The 22,895-nt window shown below is 47.7% G+C and overlaps 1 protein-coding gene across 1 annotated transcript; it reads right to left on the bottom strand.

Moving 5' to 3' along the window:
- Window positions 1-124: 124 nt before the first annotated feature.
- On the bottom strand, window positions 125-22,690 carry LOC119399613 (uncharacterized). The gene is made up of 10 exons (XM_037666416.1): window positions 22,563-22,690; window positions 19,157-19,203; window positions 18,234-18,272; window positions 10,975-11,010; window positions 8,759-8,861; window positions 5,086-5,225; window positions 4,338-4,385; window positions 3,423-3,458; window positions 1,617-1,779; window positions 125-413 (listed from the first exon to the last, which is right to left on the bottom strand). Exons 1-10 carry the CDS (start codon window positions 22,621-22,623, stop codon window positions 409-411), a joined length of 678 nt encoding a protein of 225 aa, XP_037522344.1. The 5' UTR covers window positions 22,624-22,690; the 3' UTR covers window positions 125-408.
- Window positions 22,691-22,895: the final 205 nt, after the last annotated feature.

Below are 22,895 nucleotides of genomic sequence, written 5' to 3'. Positions count from 1 at the left end.
CTACGTTATTGTTAAGTACTGCTTGCGGAAATGCACAAAAAATATTCGGTCGTTTCCTTGTACTAACCAGTGGTGTAGCACTGATCACACTGCGATACGGTAAGAACCATATGAGCGAACAGGCTGTTGGCATGCAGTACATTTATTTCGGGCAGTTGTACACATGGCGCTTGACTTTTCTTGAAGACATGTTCGCTAACGCTATATGATTGTTGGTATAAAGCAACTCCTTCCAGATAAAATGTTGTGCAGTGCAGCGGTAACATGAGCGCTGTAAGAGAATACAAAGGTGCCTTATAGCTAGACTGTTCATCAGCCACGATTATGAATATTGACATTGCGGGTTCCATTATAGATATTAGAACTTCTGCAGCCGCACAGTGTGGTCCGCTCCGCACGTTTTGCCCATTAACCTGCAAAGAAAGTGCATATTAGAATGGGCTTTTGAGAATGTTGAGCTTATGTATGTATGTATAAGTTCGGTCTTCATCTGCCGATGCAATACGAGGCCGAAAACGAGCCACTACGTGAAAGAATCACGCTTTTGTGGAAGGTTCTAGCGCTACAATGTAGACTTAAGTTGGTCCTGTTATAATTAATGCAATTAAAGGAAAACCATGCGCGTGTGCCTTTCAGGAAACGAATAGTGTGGACACTAAAGATTCATTCACCTTTCTCTTACTCTTTTGTTAGAGTATTATACAAGGGGGAGAAAGTATGCACTCACAGACTACACTAGTGGCGTTCGGCAATTGCTTCGCAGAACACCCAGCTGCTAACCCTGCCTCTTTGTTCAGCACGAAGCTTGGCAAAAAAGTGCCCGTCTGCGGTAGCTACGCTGCACTACGTGTGTGAATAGTGAATCATGTAAGCCCGTACATTCTCTTCCTTACCCCCTTTCCCCTCCCCACGTGTAGGGCAGCAAACAGTACAAAGTCTAGTTTGTTTATAGTTTCCTAGGGATAGGTATACAAATAACAAGCTTTATACAACATATAACGTTCCTTCGTAACACATTCTTACGAAATGTATCCTTGCGTTCTGCCAAAGAGTCTTGGAATAGCTTGGGTTCGAGCTAGCCAGATTAGCCACCGTCGATTCGAAATACGTTTTTTGAGCATGCTGCTTAGAGCACCAATCACCGACCTACATTAAACTTGGCGTTGGCTTGCGTTTCACTTAGGTTGCGGGTAAATTAAGTTACAAAACCGTAATTAGAGTGTTTTAACTGTGTCAGTTTACGGTGTGTTAAGTGCGGAAATACCTTACCGTCATGGTCGGCACGTAGCTTCTTTTTCTTTTAACTTATAGCCACGTGAGTTGCTCAAAGCGCACGGTAACGCCATGAGATGATCGAAAATACTAACAGAGGCTTTACAAGCTAAAAAAAAAAAGCTACGTGCTGACCACGACAGTACGGTATTTCCGTACTTCCAGTACGGTAAACTGACGCGGTTAAACGGCCCTATTGGCCACGGTTGATATTCGAGTCTGTCGGTATTTCATTAGCACGATCAACGTACGTAGCGCGCTGTGGATAAATACGACACTGAGAAACGAATGACCGGCACGCCGTTCGTTATCGATAGTGTTAATATGCAGCGGGGTCTACTTACACGTGATGGTGGTGCCAATGACGGATGTGAGAGTACCCAATGTGGCTTGAGTCAACAGACCCCCGCTGGAGGCTGCGCTCTCCACCAAAGTGACGACTGTGCAGGACAAGGCAGTCGCGATCTCGCTGCCAGCGTCTGCGTCCATCAGCTCTCCAACCAGGCACTGCGGGTCGAGGGGTGAAGTTACTTGTTATAATGGCGAAAGCCTTATATGGCTTATGAAAAAATCCGGTGTCCAGCGGCGTGGGCATGAACAATACCAAAATACAGGTTGGCCGACCCCTGCATCTCACCAGGTGAGGTGCCGAAATCTTCGAAGGGAACGGGGAGGGACTTAATTTAATGAAGGTGTACCAAGCGATTTAAAGCGACACTTAGTGCAGAAGGTAAATCAAATTTTAATTAAAGGTGAATTCATGTAAATTGAAGTGAAATAAAGGCGACTCATATGTACATTAGGCTTCATTAAGGATAAGTCAAATGGTAATTAACTTGAAATAAAGTAGCAAACATATGCAAGTGAATCAAATAATGATGTGAATTACACTGAATGAAAGGGAAACATAACTTGAAGTAAGGTAAATGTGGACCAAATGTACATTAGCACTTCGTTGACTAAGACCAACCATGCGTGGTGTCAAGGCGACCGAAAGAGAATAAGTAATAGGAGGTAGCACTGCCATCGACAGATCATGTCAGAGTTAATAAGAAAAGGCGCCAGGCGACAGGGGGTGCTATTCTGGACACCGTCAAATTCCGCCATCTTGTCGAAATTCCGTAATGGCGGCATTTTAAGCCAATCGGAGAGGCCGTAGAATTCTTCCGGGCCAATCAGACTTGACCAATGGCGGAATTCAACAACATGGCGGAAATTGACAATGTCCAGAATAGCACCCCGGGGCAAGAACACACAAGCCTTTGTTTGCTGTTGTCCCGTCGCCCTAGCGATTTACCGTATTAGCAGTGAAATGTACCAACCAGCTCAACTGCTGTCGACACTTCAGCATGTCAAAGTAACTTAAGTAACGTAGTTCCTACAATAGGTCGTGTGTCCTGATGAGTACCATAGCCAAAGGCTCATATATAGTACGGCCATGAGCGTTGAGAGCTACGCGACAGTAACCAAGCCCAATCAGTCACGTCACTGAAACCCAACTTGGTATATTGTAGAAAGGAGGCAGTAGCTTTGTCACCCGCCGTGTCAGCTAGCTTAGGTAAGGTGTCACGACCCTCGGCCATGGCGGCAGGGTTTCGATGGGGACGAAGTACAAGTATACCCGTGTGCACTTAACGGGCGGATTTAGGCGCACGTTAAGGAACCGCATGCGACGAAGAGGAACTTTGGTGAAGTTCGTCTTTGAGTCATCTGTATGGCATCGAGCCGCACGCCTTACACACGGGCTGAGTTAGGCGATACACTGCGATATAAAGGTGATATAACATGATATAACACTGGTGATATAACGACACACGTGCTGAGTTAGGTGATACGCCATGTTACTTTTTCTATTCATTGTTAACACTTCTGCGCAATGTTGATACGTTTTATCGTTATTGCGTCCATGTGTTCTTCATATAAATCTTTTCAGTTGCGAGTCAGCACTCGTCCGTGTCTCTTCTGTATTACTCCGTCTTCATCGTTCTCGCGCTGTACCCAAACATGTTACCGAACCAACTAGCCCGACTTTTAATACTATTACACAATTTACTATTTACAAGCAGGTGACTCTGGCGTAAGTGGCCAGGATTTTTCTCTCTACTGCAGCTTATATTTCTGGAAGATTTTTTTTCTCGTAATGTACTCACCACTATCGCATTCACTAGTTTCATAAGAGCTTCATCCTAAGAAGAGCAAAGAAAAAATAGTTAGATACTGCACACCCTATATTATATGACACCACTGAGCAGAGCCACACCACAGCAATACACTCCTTCCCACGAGATTACACCACTGCCTGTCGTCACGGAGTAAATCTGTACAGAAATATTTGAAATTCGTTCTTTTTCGCGCGATATTCAGCACGGCTTAATCTATATATCAATCTACGCCCCGCCGCGGTGGTCTAGTGGTTATGGCGATCAACTGCTGACCCGAAGGCCGCGGGATCGAATTCCGGCCGCGGCGGCTGCATTTTCGATGAAGGCGAAAATGTTGGAGGCCCGTGTACTTCGATTTAGGTGCACGTTACAGAACCCTAGGCGGTCGAAATTTCCGGAGCCCTCCCCTACGGCGTCTGTCATAACCATATCGTGGTCTCGGGACGCTAAACCCCAGAATCTATCTATCTATCTATCTATCTATCTATCTATCTATCTATCTATCTATCTATCTATCTATCTATCTATCTATCTATCTATCTATCTATCTATCTATCTATCTATCTATCTATCTATCTATCTATCTATCTATCTATCTATCTATCTATCTATCTATCTATCTATCTATCTATCTATCTATCTATTCACGTGTACGTGTGCTCCGCAATGTGAATTGGGATGAAACAGAGAAAGATACAAGTGAGGGAAAGACAAGAAAGTTAACCGGAATTGAAATTTATGCTTTTATAGCCTTACCCTTATAGGAAGATAGAACAAAGCGACGAAAAAAGAAGCAGACGTGCGTAAAAAAAATTCTAGAGGAAAGTTAATGGGTGTTTTAAGGTCTGTCTAATTCAATTAGGCGTCGGTGCACTTCCGGTGCGAAGGGGAGAAGCAGCTTACCGTAGCAACCTCGCCGGCTTCACACACATCCACAGCGTTGTCAAGGCACTGGAAACATCAACGTGGGTATCGTCAGCACACGGCACCATCAAACACCCATTCAAACATCCAAATGAAAGAAATATTCACGTGACTGTTAGGAATTGCTATAGCGTTTTCAAAACTTATACTTTGAAACCAAGAACAAGTATCTTGTAGATGCGCCTTGAACAAATTGAGATCACAGGGTAAACTTACTACGAGCGTGCCAAATTCACTTTGCACTCGCAAATCATTCTTGTTTCCGTGCTTAATTTCAAGCTTCCTATTTGCTTAAAATATGAGCGCGTAGCTTAAAGAGGAACTTCGGAAGACAAGGACAAGCGCATTATGCGCTTGTCCTTGTCTTTCGAAGTCTCTGTTTAAGTTGCGCGCTCGTATTTTAAGTGTCATGTATCACCAACTCGCCCAATCAGTCATTCCTATACGCTATCTCACCTTCCCAACTTCACGAAGTCAAAACACTGTTGGCCAAAAAGTGGGCCGGTATGATATCATCGGTTATAAAAAATTACATATTGTAAGACTATCGTGTTACCATTAGTACAAGGCTATAGTCAGCTCGTACAAACGGAAGCTGTATCACTGCACAAAGTCGTCCGCCGCACAGCGGTAGTTTGAGTCACCTTTAGCGATGTTTTCTGTGGTGAAGCCTACATAAGAGGTCAATATTACTGAACATGAGCTATCGGAAGAACACCACACCTACCCCTCCAATATCCAGGTATCCTGGAAGGGACACTGGAATCGGCCTGTAGCAAGTGTCGCTTCCGGAGAGCATCGAGATGCATCCAGGCACGTCGACCACGGCACAGAGGGGCGTCAGTATGTTAGTGACTGAGTCGAGTTCTGGACATCCGCAAAAAAGAAACATTTAATTATGGCGGTGGCAATCGTACACAGGGTGTCCGAATTATAACGCAGCATGATTTTAAAAAGTCGAACAGTGTTACACGAAGCCTGGTACATATTGTTTCCTGTACACTGGAGTAGCCGCTTCCAATATATTCTTTAATAAGGTTTGATTAATTAGTCATAACTATATTTGTAACTCCACAAGTACTCACCTAATTATCAAAATGTCAATGAGGCTTATGTAGGCATGTTCAAAGGACATCTAACTGCGTAATTTTGAATAACGTACTAACTGCGTGCTCATTTTTCTCTCGCTGATAAAGAAAGCCCGCGAAATATGAAATATACAGGTGAGTGAGTGACAACTTTATCGGAGGTCCGGCGAGGACGCGGAATGGTCGCACATCCGGGTAGTCCCACGTCGAGACTGGCAGGTCTAGCCTACGGGCCCGGTCGCGGGCCCGCCGGACAGCCGGTGTTTCCTTCCGTAGAAACGAACCCCACTCCTCCTTGCTTAACTTGGTGCATCTCGACCCGCACTTCCAGAGCATGCGTGCTAGAATGGAGGTCTGCCCGCAGGACAGGCAGGCGTCGTCGCGATATACGTCGGGGTAGACTACGTGTAGAAAGGCCAGACATCGATTGTGGTGGTCTGTAAGAGCCTAAGAGAAACGGTTACGCTCCCATTCGCAAAAGAAAGCAGCGCCCTCAAATAAGCTTACTGCAAGCAACCGCTTTACAGTTGTCCGCTGCCAGAGACAGCGTTCCGCACTTTTGTGAGGGCCCAGGACGAGCGTCGACACATGAGTCGCATTTTTGCAGGTATTCCTTCCGCTCGATTGTACGCCACTATCATTGTCTATATCTCATGGCCGACTTGCTGAACTTTTTGCGTGCCAGTGGCCTATTGAATAGGCTTTAGTACTCCCGTTCTACATCTTCCGTTTGTTTATATTTATTTTATCGCGCGCCTCCTCTTCTCTCCGCTTTCCTTTCTATCTTTCTTTCCCTTTCCCCATCCCCTTAGTGTAGGGTAGCAAACCGGATGCTACAATTCTGGTTAACCTCCCTGCCTTTCTCTCGTTTTATTATCTCTCTCTCTCATGGCCGACTGTTGTTACTGATAACGCGGTAGGGCCGCAGTTTTGATTACAGCCGACTCTGTAAGACTAAAGCGACGCGTTTCTTCCGCCGGGGAGCGGCAGATAGGCGATCCAATATTTAACAGCGGGACTATTTAAGCTTGCCAATCCCCCGCGGAGGTGTTCGCGAAAACTCGGGCAGGTATGCGCAACACCCTCTAGAAGGTCTATACCGTCTAGAAAGTGTTGGTATGCACCACAGGAATTGGGAAAGCCCCGCTACCGAGCACAGCAGGAGCGAGGGAAGGTGAAGACAGTGGAGGGAGAGAGCGGTGCGCAAGAGAGGGATGGAAAGCGGTGGGGAAGGAGGGTTGGAGTTTGGGGTGGGAGAGAGTAAAGCCTAGTAAAACGAGGAGTGCTGAGGCAAGGAGCCGGGAAGGAGGAGGGAGGTGAGCGTTAAGCGAAAACTATGCTCGGCGAAGTGGACGGGAGGAAGGAAAAGAGTAGGAGATGAGAAGTGGAGAGGAGGAGGAGAATAAATAAATGAAACAAAATGAAATTTCTTGGCGCGGCTGGAGTCGAACCCGGGTGACCACGGTCCGATAACGAGCGTCGTACCCACTCGGCTATCCAGGCACGGTGGCAGAACAAGCATTTATGAGAACCATATATGATTGCGTTGTTATGGACGAGCGAACGAGGAAGAGGTAGTGATAAAGAGACAGAAAGAAAGAGAAGCACAGAGAGAGAAATAAATAGAGAGAGTGAGAGAGAGAGAAAGAAGGCATAGCAAGGGAAGTAATGCTGAGGAGGGAGAGGAGCAGGGCAAGCCCACCAGCGCCGCTGAATCAAAAACCTTCGAGTTCATAGTTGCCTCAATTTTTTTCCTTTTTGCATTTTTTGCCCTTCATACCGGCTACCTCACAGTGAGCCTGTTTGAAGGCGCCGCTTCCTCGGGCGCGCTGCAGTCTAGTCACGTGTCATTTTTCTGATTTCGCGGGCTTTCGTTATGAGCCGGGAAAATGAGGATGAAATTATTACGTTTTTGAAAATAGCGCAGTTAGATGTCATTTGAACATGCGTACATATGCCTCTTTGACATTTTGATAGTTAGGTGAGTACTTGTCGAGTTAGAAATATAATTATGAATAATCGATTTAATCTCCTTAATGAAAAAATTGTACTGGCTCCTCCGGTGTACTGGGAATAGGTTTGCTTCAAGTAACGCCGTTCCTCTATATTTTTTAAAATCTTGCTGCCTATAGTTGACACACCCTGCAGATGCACGGATGAAAAGCCTTAGAAACAGTGAGCTTTGCGTACAAACGGCACGTTGCGCATCAGAACTACAGACGGTCCCTGGCGCTGGTGTACGTGAAGAACTCATCGGTGAGCGATTAGCCTTAGTAGAGAGTGGAATATGTCGGCCATGGTCGAAGCACTTCTTTACTCACAAAGCTGTGGGGACCTCAGGCGGTATGAAGTTGCCTAGCTAGAGGAGCTCTTGAGGTTGTATTTAGGATGTGCACACAAGAGGTGATCGACTTCACTTAACGGGAGTCCAACGCCGGCCTATCGGCCAGTTCTGTAGAACAGCAGTAATTCTCTCGGGGTTGACTCATCCTTTGAGGACATTGTCCTTGTATAAGTTTTCCACCCACATTATGTTACGGGCTACGATGTCCAATAATTACTGATAGATATGAACAGCAATAAGAAGCATAAAGTAAATAAGAAATGAATAACTAAAAAAGAAAGCACGAAATGGCAAATAAAAATACCATCAGAATACATTCCATGTTTCAAAAGTGTAAAAACTACACGTTTTTGTACGGAATATATTAGTCATGATTTCGCTTAGGTAGAGTGACTTTCTTCGCGCATGTCTATGAATGATCCCACGTTTTCAACTGTCTGCCTGGCGATAGTGGTATATAAGCAGTCTGGTTTTGAAAATAAACATGTTGTTGCTAGTAGCGCTGTGCGGTATCTTTATGTGCCATCTCGTGTACATGTGCTTTCGCGCTACATCATCATCATCATCATCATCATCATCATCATCATCATCAGCCTGTCTACGCCCACTGCAGGGCAAAGGCCTCTCCCATGTTCCGCCAATCAACCCGGTTTCTGCTGCCACGTAATACCTGCAAACTTCTTAATCTCATCTACCCACCTAATTTTCTGTCTCCCCCTCACGCGTTTGCCATCTCTTGGAATCCAGTCAGTTACCCTTAATGACCACCGGTTATCCTGCCGACGTGCTACGTGCCCGGCCCATATCCTACATCAAAGCTGTACATCAAAGCTGTACAAACTTCTGTTCACTCAGTCTCAATTCAGGGACTGAAATGTGAGCCACTTTTTCTGTTTCTGTGTTTGCTTTGATGTTTCTTTCGGAGCAATCAGTTAAACGCGCTGATATTTGCCAAACGCGAAACTTACCGGAGCCGAGGACACCGAGGCTGCCAACCACCAGTCCGACGAGATCAATCAAAGCAGCCAGTGCGCCTATGGGGCTTATATCCACCAGCCTAGAAGCCACGCACTATGTTAAAAAATAGCAGAAAAAAAAGAAAAGAGAAAACAAAAGATATATGTGACACACACAAAAAAGGAATTGCACGATACACTGTTGGAAGCTATGAGAAGTTTAAATTGAATTATTTATATTCGTCCCGTTATCTGCGCTGACCCCGTACACCTTGTCGACAAATATGATAGTTATCGCTTGCTTTTTGAGCTTGAACTATCATGAACTATCTATGAGTACTTGTGTGGTTTTCTTGAAAGGGCGGCAAATGCAGCAATATAGTGAAGCTCAAGTTCCACCACTGCGACACCACGAGCTGTGTTGCAGGAAGCTAGACCAAACAAACTACAATCCATTTAGAAAGGTGATCGCAAAGAAAATGTTAGTATTCTCTTAAGCCTAGATTTTGCACTGTTTATCATTACGCTCACTCTACGAAACAAAACGAGCACCAGCTACTCTGTTTGGGAGTACAGACTTGCGATACATACAACACTGTTTTGGAATGCTGTTGGAATGACAGTTGTGGAAGGCGCCACTTTCCAAAATAGAGTTATCGTATATCCTCAAAGAGAGTTACACATGTGGCGACTCACGACCCACCAGAAAAAGTAGTAGGCACACTCTTCTTAGAATGTTCTTGCACAATGCACTAGCACAATGCATTAGCACAATGCATTAGCACAATGCATTAGCACAATGCATTAGCACGAGCTCACAATGGAGGCCCCCTTTTAGTCTGTCGTATTTATCTCCCGAATCTCCTACCTTCATCCCCGTGCCATGTCCCCGTGCCATCCCCGTGCCACTGCGGCTTTTTTTCCGTCACCCCCATATTTCTCTGTGAGAAATAAAAGTTGATTGATTGAAAAAAAAAATGTCACTCTGCTCAGTTAGCCACTCTACTCAAGTCGACATTCTTCTTCAAGGACAAACCTTGCACTTTCCGACGTGTCCCTCTCTGTCATTTGCTTTGTTTTTACTTCGTGTTTTTACTCATTTTTACGTGCGCAGAAGGTGCTGCCGACGGCGATTAAGCAGTGGCACATCCTTCTGTGTATGTACAGCTCTCTATACTTCCGATTTTAAGTAATAAGCATGTCCATGAACCTTTATTATAAGCTTTAAAGTTCATTTCAACATGGCATACATGTATACTCGTAAGAGTCAAATTTTCTTGCATGACATTGCTCTCATGCTCTGTGACCTGGCTTCGAGAAATTCTCACGGTCCCTGATGCAGGCGCCTAAGAGGACTGGAAGGTGAAAGCCGTCTCCCCCTTTTCTTTTTTTTTTTTGCACAGTCGACTGTATTAATTGCCACCCCTCCCCTAAAAAAAATCAGTCTACACCTAACGTAGCCTTGCGCTGCCTCCGTGCATCACCCGCCTTTGACCACCAAACAATGATGTCGTGTGATGGCGTCACAGTCGGACAAGGTCACGTGGGGTGGCGGCGAGACATTGCGAGACCTTAGGAAATCTTGCGAGATCTTGAAGTCTAGCAAAGTCTCGCGCGAGTCTCGCGGAGGAGATAGCCAATATATCTGCTTAAGGCTTTCGCTCTAACAACGGTACTCATTTCTGAATTATCGAGAACTTTTGCTGTTTAGTAACAGTTTTTACTGTTGAATATGGGGCTTCTTCTACATTGCGTGGTACGCTCTTCCTGTAACACATCATCGGCCTTTAAACATTTCGTTCTGCAGGCACGCCGAGGATAGAAACTAATTAGTTTCGTTATTTTCTTTCTTGTGAGTAGATGACCTTGTATTATACCAGCGTAAACAATTAATGCTCTGCTTGTGCCTCCGCAGTGCGAACCGCAGCTTCTGCTGCAGCTGTACATTGCGCTCGTGACGGGTGCACCCAATGGCAGCGTTGGCGCCGTCCGTCTAGGATAAGTTCACGTGTGCGATCACGTGACGCATAGTCGCGACGGCAGCTACTAAATCGGTAGGAACGTGCCAACGGTCGGAACGTGCGACGGTAGCTACTCCACAGGTAGGAACGTGCCAAGCCTGGCGGCGAATAGACTGTGCGGGGACGTTCGTGGGCGGCGCAATTGCCGTAGTATGTCCCGTAGGCGTTGTTGTATCGAAATGAGCGACAACTGAAAGGTACACTTACCTCGACCACAGTGACAACAGCTTCAACGACCTCTTGCTGCATGCCAAGGAGGAGCAAGAGAGCAAGAACATCAATTAACCAAGAATCCGAGGATTCCCAGAAGTTAACGCGAGCAATTATTTTCTAGGTTATAGCCGAAATATGTCAATTTGCTTTTGAATAAGCGATGACAGCATCGTCTTGTTAAACTCTTCCGTTATTACGAGGTGTTTAACCGGCTCTTAATAATTACCGCACATGATAGGAGAATAGAAAGTGGTTGTCTGTGACATATTACTACTAACGCGGAAAAGTGAAACGAAAAAGTAAGGTGTGGGACAGGAGAGAGCTCTAGATTTCAACTGGCAAATTTTATTCAGAGAACATGCCTACCCTCCTTCCTTCAAATTTTTGGCAATGGTATCTATATGTCACACAAAATGAAGGGCATGGCATGTAGCGAGTAGGCAAAATAACCGCTAGTCATTAAGAGTAACAGACTGGATTCCAAGCGAAGGCAAAAGCGCGAGGGGGAGACAGAAAGTTAAGTGGGCAGATGAGATTAAGAAGTTTGCGGGTATAATGTGGTAGCAGAAAGCAGAGGACCAGGTTCTTTGGCGGAACATGGGAGAGGCCTTTGCCCTGCAGTGGGCGTAGACAGGCTGATGATGACGAGGATGACAGACAATGCAGCAGAAAATACAGCTAGCCCGTGTTTCTTCGTTATTAACGAGTGGTTTATTTGTTTTATTTTCTCAAAGTTGACTCGGGAACATATGATCACTTCCTTGCGCGATCATGAACCTCTAAGAGTACATGTGATGAGACATCGTTGCACAGCGAATGTACGTTAGTGCGACGTTTCGACGAGAGGACTTGTCTTCGTCAGGGTACCAACTGTAGCGTTGCTGCCCTGACGAATACAAGTCCTCTCGTCGAAACGTCGGACTTTTTCTCTACGATTTCTCATCTCTTCAAGCCTCCATATTCGCTTAATTTCTGCCATGTCAAGGTTGGTACTTTTGGTTGTTCTAATGAGCAGCAGCGGCATAGTGCGGATCGCGAGATTTACTTGACACATCGTCCGGTGCTTTCCTTATTAATGCCCGATAATTCGGGCTGCGTTCGTGATTAATGACAGGAGAATGTAACACTCTCTCGAGTATACATTTTAAATATGACCAATGTTTTGCTGTAGATGTCTCAGATGGGGATTGGATATAGAAGAGCCAGCCTTACGTCCATGATTTGAGGGTGCGTATGAAGTAAGAGTAACGATGTATGTATGTATGCATGTATGTATGCATGTATGTATGCATGTATGTATGTATGTATGTATGTATGTATGTATGTATGTATGTATGTATGTATGTATGTATGTATGTATGTATGTATGTATGTATGTATGTATGTATGTATGTATGTATGTATGTATGTATGTATGTATGTATGTATGTATGCGTGCGTGCGTGCATGCATGCATGCATGCATGCATGTATGTATGTATGTATGTATGTATGTATGCATGCATGCATGCATGCATGCATGTATGTATGTATGTATGTATGTATGTATGTATGTATGTATGTATGTATGTATGTATGTATGTATTGTAGAGAAGCATTGGAACGCTCTAATGGGTCGTCCTCTCAAGCGCCTCCTAGTGGGTCACCCTCTTCGCCTATTCTCGGAGAGCACGCCCCTCGTGCTCGTGCTCGTGAGAGTCTGCGAGTCTGCGCTCCGTCGTTGTACATCGTCGCCGTCAATCTCGCCGTCAAGAAACGTCTTAACAAAGTGGTGGAGAGTGCTGTACCGTCACCACAACTTCGGTCTCCATTCGATGCCCCTGGAGCTTCGATCCCGTACCGTGCCATCTACCATGCCGCAAGACGCCGCTCAGCAAACGCCGCCTCCTGCTCCGACCGCTTGTCCCGGTGTCCCCCGCATCCGTGACCCTCCTATCTTCACCGGTGCGGATGGCACCGACGTGGAGGACTGGCTCGCGATTTACGAGCGGGTGAGTGTTCCCAATAAATGGGACGAAGCGGGCAAGCTGAGCAACTTAGTTTTCTACCTCGCGGGTGTGGCAGGCATGTGGTACAACAACCATGCATCCGACTTCCCGACGTGGTCCGATTTCAAGACCGCCATCGTCGACGTGTTTGGCCGCCCTGCCGTCCGTAAGCTGCAAGCCGAACAGCGGTTGCGTGAACGGGCACAACAGGCCGGTGAATCGTTCACGAGCTACATTGAAGACATCCTTGACTTGTGCAAAAAAGCCGACGCGAGCATGCCGGAGTCTGACAGAATCAGGAATGTTATGAAAGGCATCGACGACGATGCCTTCACCATGCTGCTGGCCAAAAACCCTCGCACAGTGGCAGAGGTCATCACGCTGTGCCAAAGCTACGAGGAGCTGCGCCGGCAGCGCTTGATGACCCGTCGACCGCCATCACGCGATGCTGATCTCGCGGGCTTGTCGGCCATTTCCGACCACTCCACCTTGCTCGCCGAAATCAAGTTGTTCGTGCGTGAGGAAATTGCCCGCCAGATCTCTCTACTGGCTTTCGCTCCACCGCAGCGTGTTGACCAGCCGCCCACTACCCTCCTGCCTCCTCTCCGCCGAGCGATTCAGCAGGAAATCGCAGAGGTCATTCCTGAATACCACCAGCCGCCTCCAGTGCATGCGCCACTAAGCTACGCGCAAGCCGTAGCCAGGCCGCCCCCAGCGATTCCTGTGGCTGCACCGCGAAGTTACGCCGAAGCCGTCGTCGGACCCCAGGCCTTCGACGCGGCTGTGCCGCCTACGTACGTCGACGTCGTCCCCAGGCCCCGACACCTGCCCACAATGCCCTCATATCAGCAGCCGTCTCGTCCGTCCCGTTCTGCGACATGGATGCGACCCGCGAACCGCTGGCGCACTTCCGACAACCGCCCCATCTGCTTCGCGTGCGGTTGCGCCGGTCACGTCGCACGCTACTGCAATCGCATGGAGCCGCCTCGGGTCGCATCAGCCCTGCCCAGCCAGTCAAGCCAACCTTATTATGACCAAGCGCCGCCTATGTCACCGACGTCCCGCGCCGCAACATCTACCCGCCGGTCACCGTCTCCACGACGTCGCTCACTGTCGCCTATGCGGCCACGTCCGGTCTCACGTGACCAGGAAAACTAGTCGTCGCAGTCCAAGAGGCAAGGGCTGCGACGCTATCGAACTGCGAAAGCCCTCAGCGAAGCCCATCGAACGTGATAGACGTGTTTGTGGACGGTGTTCGCGCATCTGCCCTTATCGACACTGGAGCCGCCGTATCCGTCATGGACGCCAAACTTAGCCGATTACTGCGAAAAGTGACGACGCCACTTTCTGGTCTCTCCCTCCGTACAGCCAGCGCCCAAAGTATTCACCCTACAGCGGTGTGCACCGCCCGCGTCATTATTCAGGATGCTCTGTACGCCGTCGAATTGATCATAATTCCTGCCTGCTCTCACGACGTTATCCAAGGATGGGATTTTCTCTCCCTCCACGACGCCGTCATTCATTGCGCACCAGCCGAAATAGAGCTCTCACCGTTCCCTGATTGGACGCCGGCAGACAATCCATCGGCTGCGGGCAAGGTACATGTCAAAGACGACACCAAGGTGCCTGCAAACTCGTCAACGACGGTGGCAGTCTACTGCGCAAGTCTTTCCGACACCGTTGCACTCCTCTCGCCATCGGACCCTGTTTGCACGAGGAAAGGCTTGCTGGTGCCTTTCGCGACCGTGCAAGTCACTCAGGGCAGCACCTCTATTTTTGTTATCAATCCATTCCCGTACAGTGTCACGTTGGTGCAAGGGGAATGTCTCGGTAGCGTGGAACCCCTCGAAGACGCACAAGTTATGGACGAACCAGATGAAATGCACTGCCACAGTTCCAGTACGCTCGGTGCTGTTTCCACGTCTGGTTCATCACCCGCTGATGTATTTGGTTCCTCCATTGCTGACAACCTTACGCCAGTCCAGCGTTCCCAGCTTCTGGGCCTGTTGGAAGAATTTCGCTCTTCTTTCGATGTCGCTCAAACTTCTCTCGGCCGCACGTCCGCCGTTACGCATCGCATCGACACTGGCACCCAGCCGCCACTGCGGCAACGTCCATATCGCGTATCTCCCACAGAACGCCGTGTAATCAACGAGCAAGTCGACGAGATGCTTCGCCGCGATGTTATTCGACCTTCTAACAGCCCCTGGGCGTCTCCTGTCGTTCTTGTGGCGAAGAAGGACGGTTCTGTGCGGTTCTGTGTGGATTACCGACGACTTAACAAGATCACTCGCAAGGACGTGTATCCACTACCGCGAATAGACGACGCGATTGACAGCCTGCAAGGCGCAGAATTCTTTTCATCTCTTGATTTGCGCTCAGGGTACTGGCAAGTACCTATGGCTGATGACGCTCGACCGAAGACCGCCTTTGTCACGCCCGACGGCTTGTACGAATTCAACGTCATGCCGTTTGGGCTGTGTAATGCGCCCGCCACCTTTGAGCGCATGATGGAAACCGTTCTGCGCAACCTGAAATGGCACACGTGCTTATGCTACCTCGACGACGTCGTTGTTTTCGCTCCGGACTTCTCCACGCACCTTCAACGCCTGCGGCATGTTTTGACGCGTTTGAGCGAGGCCGGTCTGCAACTGAATCTAAAGAAGTGCCGATTTGCAGCACGGCAGCTGACAATACTCGGTTACGTCGTGTCCAAGGACGGTATTCTCCCCGATCCAACCAAGCTTCGGGCCGTGACCGAGTTCCCCAAACCTACGTCCGTCAAGGAACTGCGCAGTTTCGTAGGACTGTGTTCCTACTTTCGGCGCTTCATTCGAAACTTCGCGACTATCATATCGCCGCTGACGAAGCTCCTCGGAAGTAATGGGCCGCTCAATTCGTGGTCGTCCGAGTGCGACGAAGCTTTCGCGACGCTCCGTCGTTTGTTGACGTCGCCTCCCATACTACGCCACTACGACCCTACGGCTCCTACAGAGGTACACACAGACGCCAGCGGTGTTGGCCTTGGCGCTGTCCTTGCGCAGCGGAAGCCAGGGTTCCCTGAATATGTCGTGGCATATGCAAGTCGTACGCTTACCAAAGCCGAGACCAATTACACCGTCACCGAAAAGGAATGCCTGGCGATTATCTGGGCCCTTACGAAGTTCCGACCTTATTTGTATGGTCGCCCATTTCATGTCATCACCGACCACCATGCAACTATGCTGGCTATCATCATTGAAGGATCCATCAGGCCGCCTCGCCCGCTGGGCACTTCGCCTACAGGACTACGACATCCGCGTGCTGTACCGCAACGGACGGCAGCATGCTGACGCCGACGCACTCTCGCGCTCCCCCTTGCCTGACGACAATACCCACAGCTCAATGTCTCACAATTCCGTTTCTTCCATCGACATTCACACCATCGCTACCGAACAGCGCAAGGATCAGTGGATCGCTTCACTGATAGACTTGCTCACTGATCCATCGGCAACACCATCCACTCGCGCGTTGCGTCGTCAAGCCCATCATTTCGCCATTCGCGACGACCTCCTTCACCGACGCAATTACAACGCTGACAGCCGCCAGTGGCTACTAGTAATACCCCGCAGTCTCCGTTCTGACATATGCGAATCGTTCCACGCTGATCCGCAGTGTGCGCACTCTGGGGTATCGAAAACATACCACCGCATTCGCCAACGGTACTTTTGGCGAGGGATGTACCGCTACGTGCAGAAGTTCGTTCGCTCCTGCATCGATTGTCAGCGCCGCAAAGCTTCAACAAACCAGTCACCAGCAGGTCTACAGCCTTTACCTTGCCCTGACCGGCCGTTTGGGCGCGTTGGCATCGATTTGTATGGGCCACTTCCTCTGACATCGGCTGGTAACCGCTGGGCCATCGTCGCTGTAGACCACCTTACGCGATACGCCGAAACTGCCGCCCTCCCAGCGGCTACAGCGCGCGATGTAGCCTCCTTCCTGCTCCACCGGTTCATGCTGCGTCACGGTCCACCCCAGGAGCTGCTCAGCGATCGAGGCCGTGTCTTCCTGTCGGAAGTCGTCGAAGCCATCCTCAAAGAGTGCAACGTTGTTCACCGCAAAACTACTGCTTACCACCCGCAGACGAATGGCCTCGCCGAACGCTTCAACCGCACGCTCGGCGACATGCTATCGATGTACGTCGCCGCCGATCACACAAATTGGGATTCGATTCTGCCTTTCGTCACCTACGCCTACAATACCGCCCCTCAAAGCACCACTGGTTTCTCACCCTTTTTCTTATTGTACAGCAGGCACCCGTCGCACACAATCGACACAATCCTTCCATACACGCCGGATCGATCGGAGTGTGCGCCTATTTCTGCCACAGCCAGACTTGCTGAGGAGTGTCGCGAGCTCGCCAGGACCTTTACTACGCAGGACCAAGAGCGGCAGAAGAGCATTCGCAGTGCCACCAACACTTCTGCAGCCACGTTCCTCCCTGGAGCGCTCGTATGGCTCTCGGTTCCTACCACTGCAACTGGCCTCTCTTTCAAACTACTACCCAAATACGAAGGCCCCTACCGTGTTGTCGAACGCACATCCCCGGTCAACTACATGATTGAACCTATTGAACCATCTTCGGACATGCGCCGTCGAGGGCGCGACATTGTCAACGTGGAGCGCCTCAAGCCCTACCATGACCCGCTCATAGTGACCAGCTCTTAGGTCGCCAGGCGGCTCCCTTTTCGTACCGGGGGTAATTGTAGAGAAGCATTGGAACGCTCTAATGGGTCGTCCTCTCAAGCGCCTCCTAGTGGGTCACCCTCTTCGCCTATTCTCGGAGAGCACGCCCCTCGTGCTCGTGCTCGTGAGAGTCTGCGAGTCTGCGCTCCGTCGTTGTACATCGTCGCCGTCAATCTCGCCGTCAATAAACGTCTTAACAGTATGTATGTATGTATGTATGTATGTATGTATGTATGTATGTATGTATGTATGTATGTATGTACGTACGTACGTACGTACGTGCGAGATTCACGCTCTTCCAGGTCACCCATGTGTCATGACATTTCGTCGCTTGCAGGAAATAGCTTGCTTGCGGTTGTTTAGGACTTCAGTAATTAAACAATGACTAGTGAATCAGCATTAACAAGAAAAAAAATATAACTATTTCATCGTAGGTTAACCCACAGCTGTGGATGTCACGTAAGAAATAATGTAAACATAACGTAATTACAACATTGAGATAAGGCCACTGTGCCAAATAAGATGGCTGATAGGGACTTACCTCAGTTCCCTCACAGATATCCAGAGACGTTCCAAGGCACTGGAAATGATTAATAAGTATCAATCTTCAACACACAATGCAGCAGTTAGTAGAAGCATGCTATACATAGAGGACCCATCAGTTAACGTTAGTCCATTTATACGAAAAAAAAAAGAAAGAAATGACTGGGATATGGTACAGTTATGATCGAGAGCAGTAATTTCGGGCCATGAAGGCAATCTTCATTCAATTATTACCTCAGTGATTAGATCACAACGAAGAGAAAAACGAGTGGCTTTCTATGGGGAAGCAGTTGCGCCGTCATAAAACATTCTACTGAGTGCGCGGAGTACTAAATGATTTACGGGCTATAACTGTTTACCGCGAATTGGCCGAAGTGCCGTGTGGTTGTGAGAGAGTGCACGGAGTGCAAAGCAGTTTAAACCAGTAGCGTAGCCAGAAATGTTTTCCGGGAGGAGGGGGGGGGGGGGGTTCGTCACCCTCAATTTAGGTTCGTGCGTGTGTTTGTATGAGCGCGTGTATATATCTACCTGCAAAATTAAATAAAAAATCACATTGACGGTTAGAAGCCGGCATGTGACGTAGTTTGGATGCGACATGGATATCATACTTTGTGCAAAGATATCAATGGTACCTAAGTGCTCTTCAGTCGAGAAGAGTAAGAGAAATATCAAAATACTAGCGCCAGCGACTGGACTGTGGCTACGGCGTCGCGTGTTTTAACCTGATAATAAAGAATATGAAACAATTGTGAAAGAGAGATAATTTTATTATTAATGATCACGCGCTAAGAAGTGTTCGAATTGCCCCTCTTAAAATAAATAATTCGTCACCACACAACGAAACTACTATCTTTCAGAGAGAAAAGGAGAAAATTTTTCTTGATCCTATAAGGACGCACAACATAAACCTGGAGTACGTACCTCTTCCAGGTTAATTGGATTCGGCAGGGTGGCGTCTACGCAGTCAGCTGCAAAAGAAAAAAAAAGAAAGGTATAAAGTGCGAAGTTTTTTAAGGCGACGATTCCTTGACAACCTCAGAGGGCTTTTCCGCGCGTATCTGGCCTCTAAAAACGAAACGTAGTTAGCGGAATGGCTGGGTTACCTGGGACTTGAGCAGAGAGGCAATATTTTACTAGCGCGAAGAAGTACACAAAACGGAGCCGCTGCTTCAATAAAGCCCTTTTACGCGATGATGATGACGGCAATGATCTCCATTGGGGCCCTATGGATAAGCACTGCCGACATAGAGCCATGTTGCCTCTTCTCTCTTAGTTATAACCAGGTGTTGCTTGATCTGTTGCAGTACAGCTGCCTATCTCTTTTTTCCACCTTCTATAACATACAGACATCTGTTTCTATAATGCGCTATTACCTACGGCTGCAATGACTTCGGTTGTACCAATCAATTCCCTGCTCTTTTTCCCAGCGAAAATTTTAAACATGCGGTCAGCGTCAAGGGTTTAAGGACCACGTGACGTACGAAAGAGCTAAATATTCCGGCTGCTTTGGAAGGCAGCCTTGAATTTATGTTTCCGACCCGTTCTAAAACATGCTTACAACACGTACTGTGCAGTTAGATCCAACACAGTCACAAATTGCTGAGAAATTGAAGGTTTTCTCAGACCTAGTAGTCTCTAAACTTATGACGCCGACTGTACGTACCTTGATTTTTCTCAACCACTGAACAGTTAGGGTAAGGCGGGGCAAAACGCGACAAAAATTTGAAAATAGTGAACATCTTTTTTATTTCATTCGTTACCATAAAATGGCAACACAGGAACTTTCTTATGAGTACAAGGTATGTGCTACATAAATATGGCCATGCTGTGACGGTTCAAAATATTATTTTAAAAAGAAACAAAAAGTGCACCACATGTCTCATTTTGCCCCAACCTGCGGGGCAAAACGAGACGCTGTGTGAGGCAACACGAGACAGCGTGAAAAAATTTTATCCTTTCAGTTCCTGCAGTAGAGGCACTTCAAGTTGACTCCATGAGCCGCCACGCACTCTTCATGCGCCCAGTCTTTGCACTCCACGCATTGAATGCACACAGAACCCGGCGCTGTGCTGCTACGAAACTCCTGAAAAGCATTCAGTGTTTTTTCATGTCGTTTTCCTCCCAGAAAACTCTAGATGATATTCTCTTGTACGTCCGCACCATCCTTAACAAAAAATATTATATATAATAAGCACAAATAAGTGGTTCACTTAATAAGACACTCTCTAAGGCAGTTGAATGCCTTTTTGTCGCGTTTTGCCCCTCTCACATGCCCGAAGTCAAAAAATTTCCCCTTTGGCCCACGGCACCAAATGAACTAAACTTTTGGTGGCATGTACCTAGTAGTATAAAGTAACAACATCAATAATTACATTGTTGTATTGATGCGACAGTAGCTTCATGCACGGATCCGAAAATCTGGCCGAGCAGAATTTCGCCCCTTTTTGGCGGGTGACGAACGCACTGACATCAGCCGCGCAATTTTTCCTGCGCGAACGCTGTGAGCAATCATCAACTTTTACACATAAAATGTCGAAAACTACGGCCACCTATCGCTGAAATAGAGAAACAAAGAAAAGGTACTTTTTGTATTAGCTATACAGGGCGGCAAAGTCAAAATGTCGCGTTTTGCCCCGCGTCACATTTTGCCCCACCTTACCCTAATAGCGAAACCCACTTTGTGCGCGAGCTTCCTCGGAGATTGCTGCTCGTTACCGTTCCTCACCATGGGTAGTGCGACATTTTAAATTGAAAGCTGCAGCCAGCACACAGTGCATGTATGTACACCTCAACACACGTATGGCTCGAACGAATGCCTAACGCACGAGTGCGCAGTCGGCGCTATTCGTTATTTCCAGCGAACACCATAGTAACAATAGAGTATCGACACAGCCGACACCTTTGTAGCGACGGTTGTACAAGGGGCTTTTAAAAGTTTATGCTTAGGCAACTAAGCACGGCTTGATGTGGTTTTGGCAGCCAAGAATAAAGTAGGCAATGTATGCTCAGTGGTGCGAAAACGTGCAGAAAAAGGCCCAATGGTGAGAGATCCATGTCCTATTTTAAGCATACGAATGTTTTTGCGCCATGTGCCATTAATGTCGTGTACAGCCTCCCCCTCACGTTTGGAAGTGTCTACACAGGTCAATCGGGGTGATGTGTAAACACGCGCCTCAGAGAGCATCACAATGCCCCGAGTGGCAAAGACGGGAGCAAGCAGCACTGGACACGGGACGGTGAGAGAACGACAGAAGAGGGCGCTGAACCCTCGTCTGCCACCCTCGGCTGTCGTTCTTTCACCGTCCCGTGTCCAGCGCTGTCCCCGTCTTAATCGTGTACCATCCAGCCCCACTTAAGTGCACTCCTAAGAGCAATGTTAACTTGGTGCACTTGGCAATGCATGGCCGAAATTGCGGGTGCACCGCAGAATTTTCTCGGACAAATATTCTCTTCCGCCAGCACGGCCAATTGACGCGTCAAATTTTCGAGGCTTGCAGAATACAGAAGGCAGGTCGTAACTGCGTTAGTCAGCCCTCAATCGCCCTCCAGGATAGGGACATTTTCTTTTTAAACTACTGTAACTGTTGACAGTCCAGTGTTAAGATCAGTTTACTTGTCTCTAACCAAGTGTGTCGTCATGAGTTGTTTTTTTTTGTGCTTTGTAAGAGCATGCGCAGGTAATTATATTTTAAGGTGTTCTTTCAATAAAGTCTTCAGATGAAAGACACGGCGCGTGTTGTGTCGCCTCTTTCTTAGTCCTCCTTCATTTCGCGCTGTTTTGCTTATACCCGTTATGATACGTTAACAACTAGCCCAGTTTTCAATGCTGTTCTTAAGCAACTAGCCTTACGTTTGAGGAAGACGTGCTTAAAGGCATATTGAACACGAGGGCAGTTTAAGAGGTATACATACAACGTTTTAACGGTAATGCCACTCCAGTATTACCGCGGAAAAGTAGAAAACGACTTCAGTGGCTGATATTAATAAAGGAAAAAGAAGGAATCGATCTTCCGAAAAATCAGCGCAAGGTGGTGAAAAACTGTAACATATTTCGTTACAAAATACGGGCACGCCACTTTACGCAAATTAGCTCGACATAATTAAAAGTTCCAAGCAGTTCTGGTCGACAAGCTTTATCAAAAATAAAGAAAACAAAATGTTCCTAAGTACCACCCTAAACATAAGTTCAGTAAAGCCCGTAAATATGTTATAACGACGGATTATTACGTATCCGGAATACAGCAGGCCTTAGAAACGACGCAAAAATGGTAAAATTAAGTGAACTGAGGCAAATGAGACAAACGCACTGAGTGTAAAAAGGTCTTACTGCTGCATTCGACAATGCCTGCTGATACTAGGAACCATAGAAGGAGCGCAATGCCAGACATGGTTGGTGAGGTCGTGGTCGGGTCGAGACAGCGTCCCAGTATACGAGATCAGTTGGGTACTTTCGATGATCTGCCAGCGACCTTAAATACCACGAGTCTGTTGTGAATGTTTTGAAGTAATTATTGAACAAGGAAGTAAACGAAAGAAACCGTGGAGGTCGGATTTGCGCGCATCGAGTTCGTCCTGATACCTGTCCTGTTTCCGCCTTGAATTCCTGCGTCCTCAATTGCGGATGTACTCTATGATACAGACATCGAGACGCTCACCGGCT

This window comes from Rhipicephalus sanguineus, chromosome 7 (assembly GCF_013339695.2).
Source record: "Rhipicephalus sanguineus isolate Rsan-2018 chromosome 7, BIME_Rsan_1.4, whole genome shotgun sequence".
In the NCBI taxonomy this organism is placed as follows: domain Eukaryota; kingdom Metazoa; phylum Arthropoda; class Arachnida; order Ixodida; family Ixodidae; genus Rhipicephalus; species Rhipicephalus sanguineus.
Note: the sequence above shows the minus strand (reverse complement) of the source record. Positions and strands in the feature narration are given on the sequence as shown.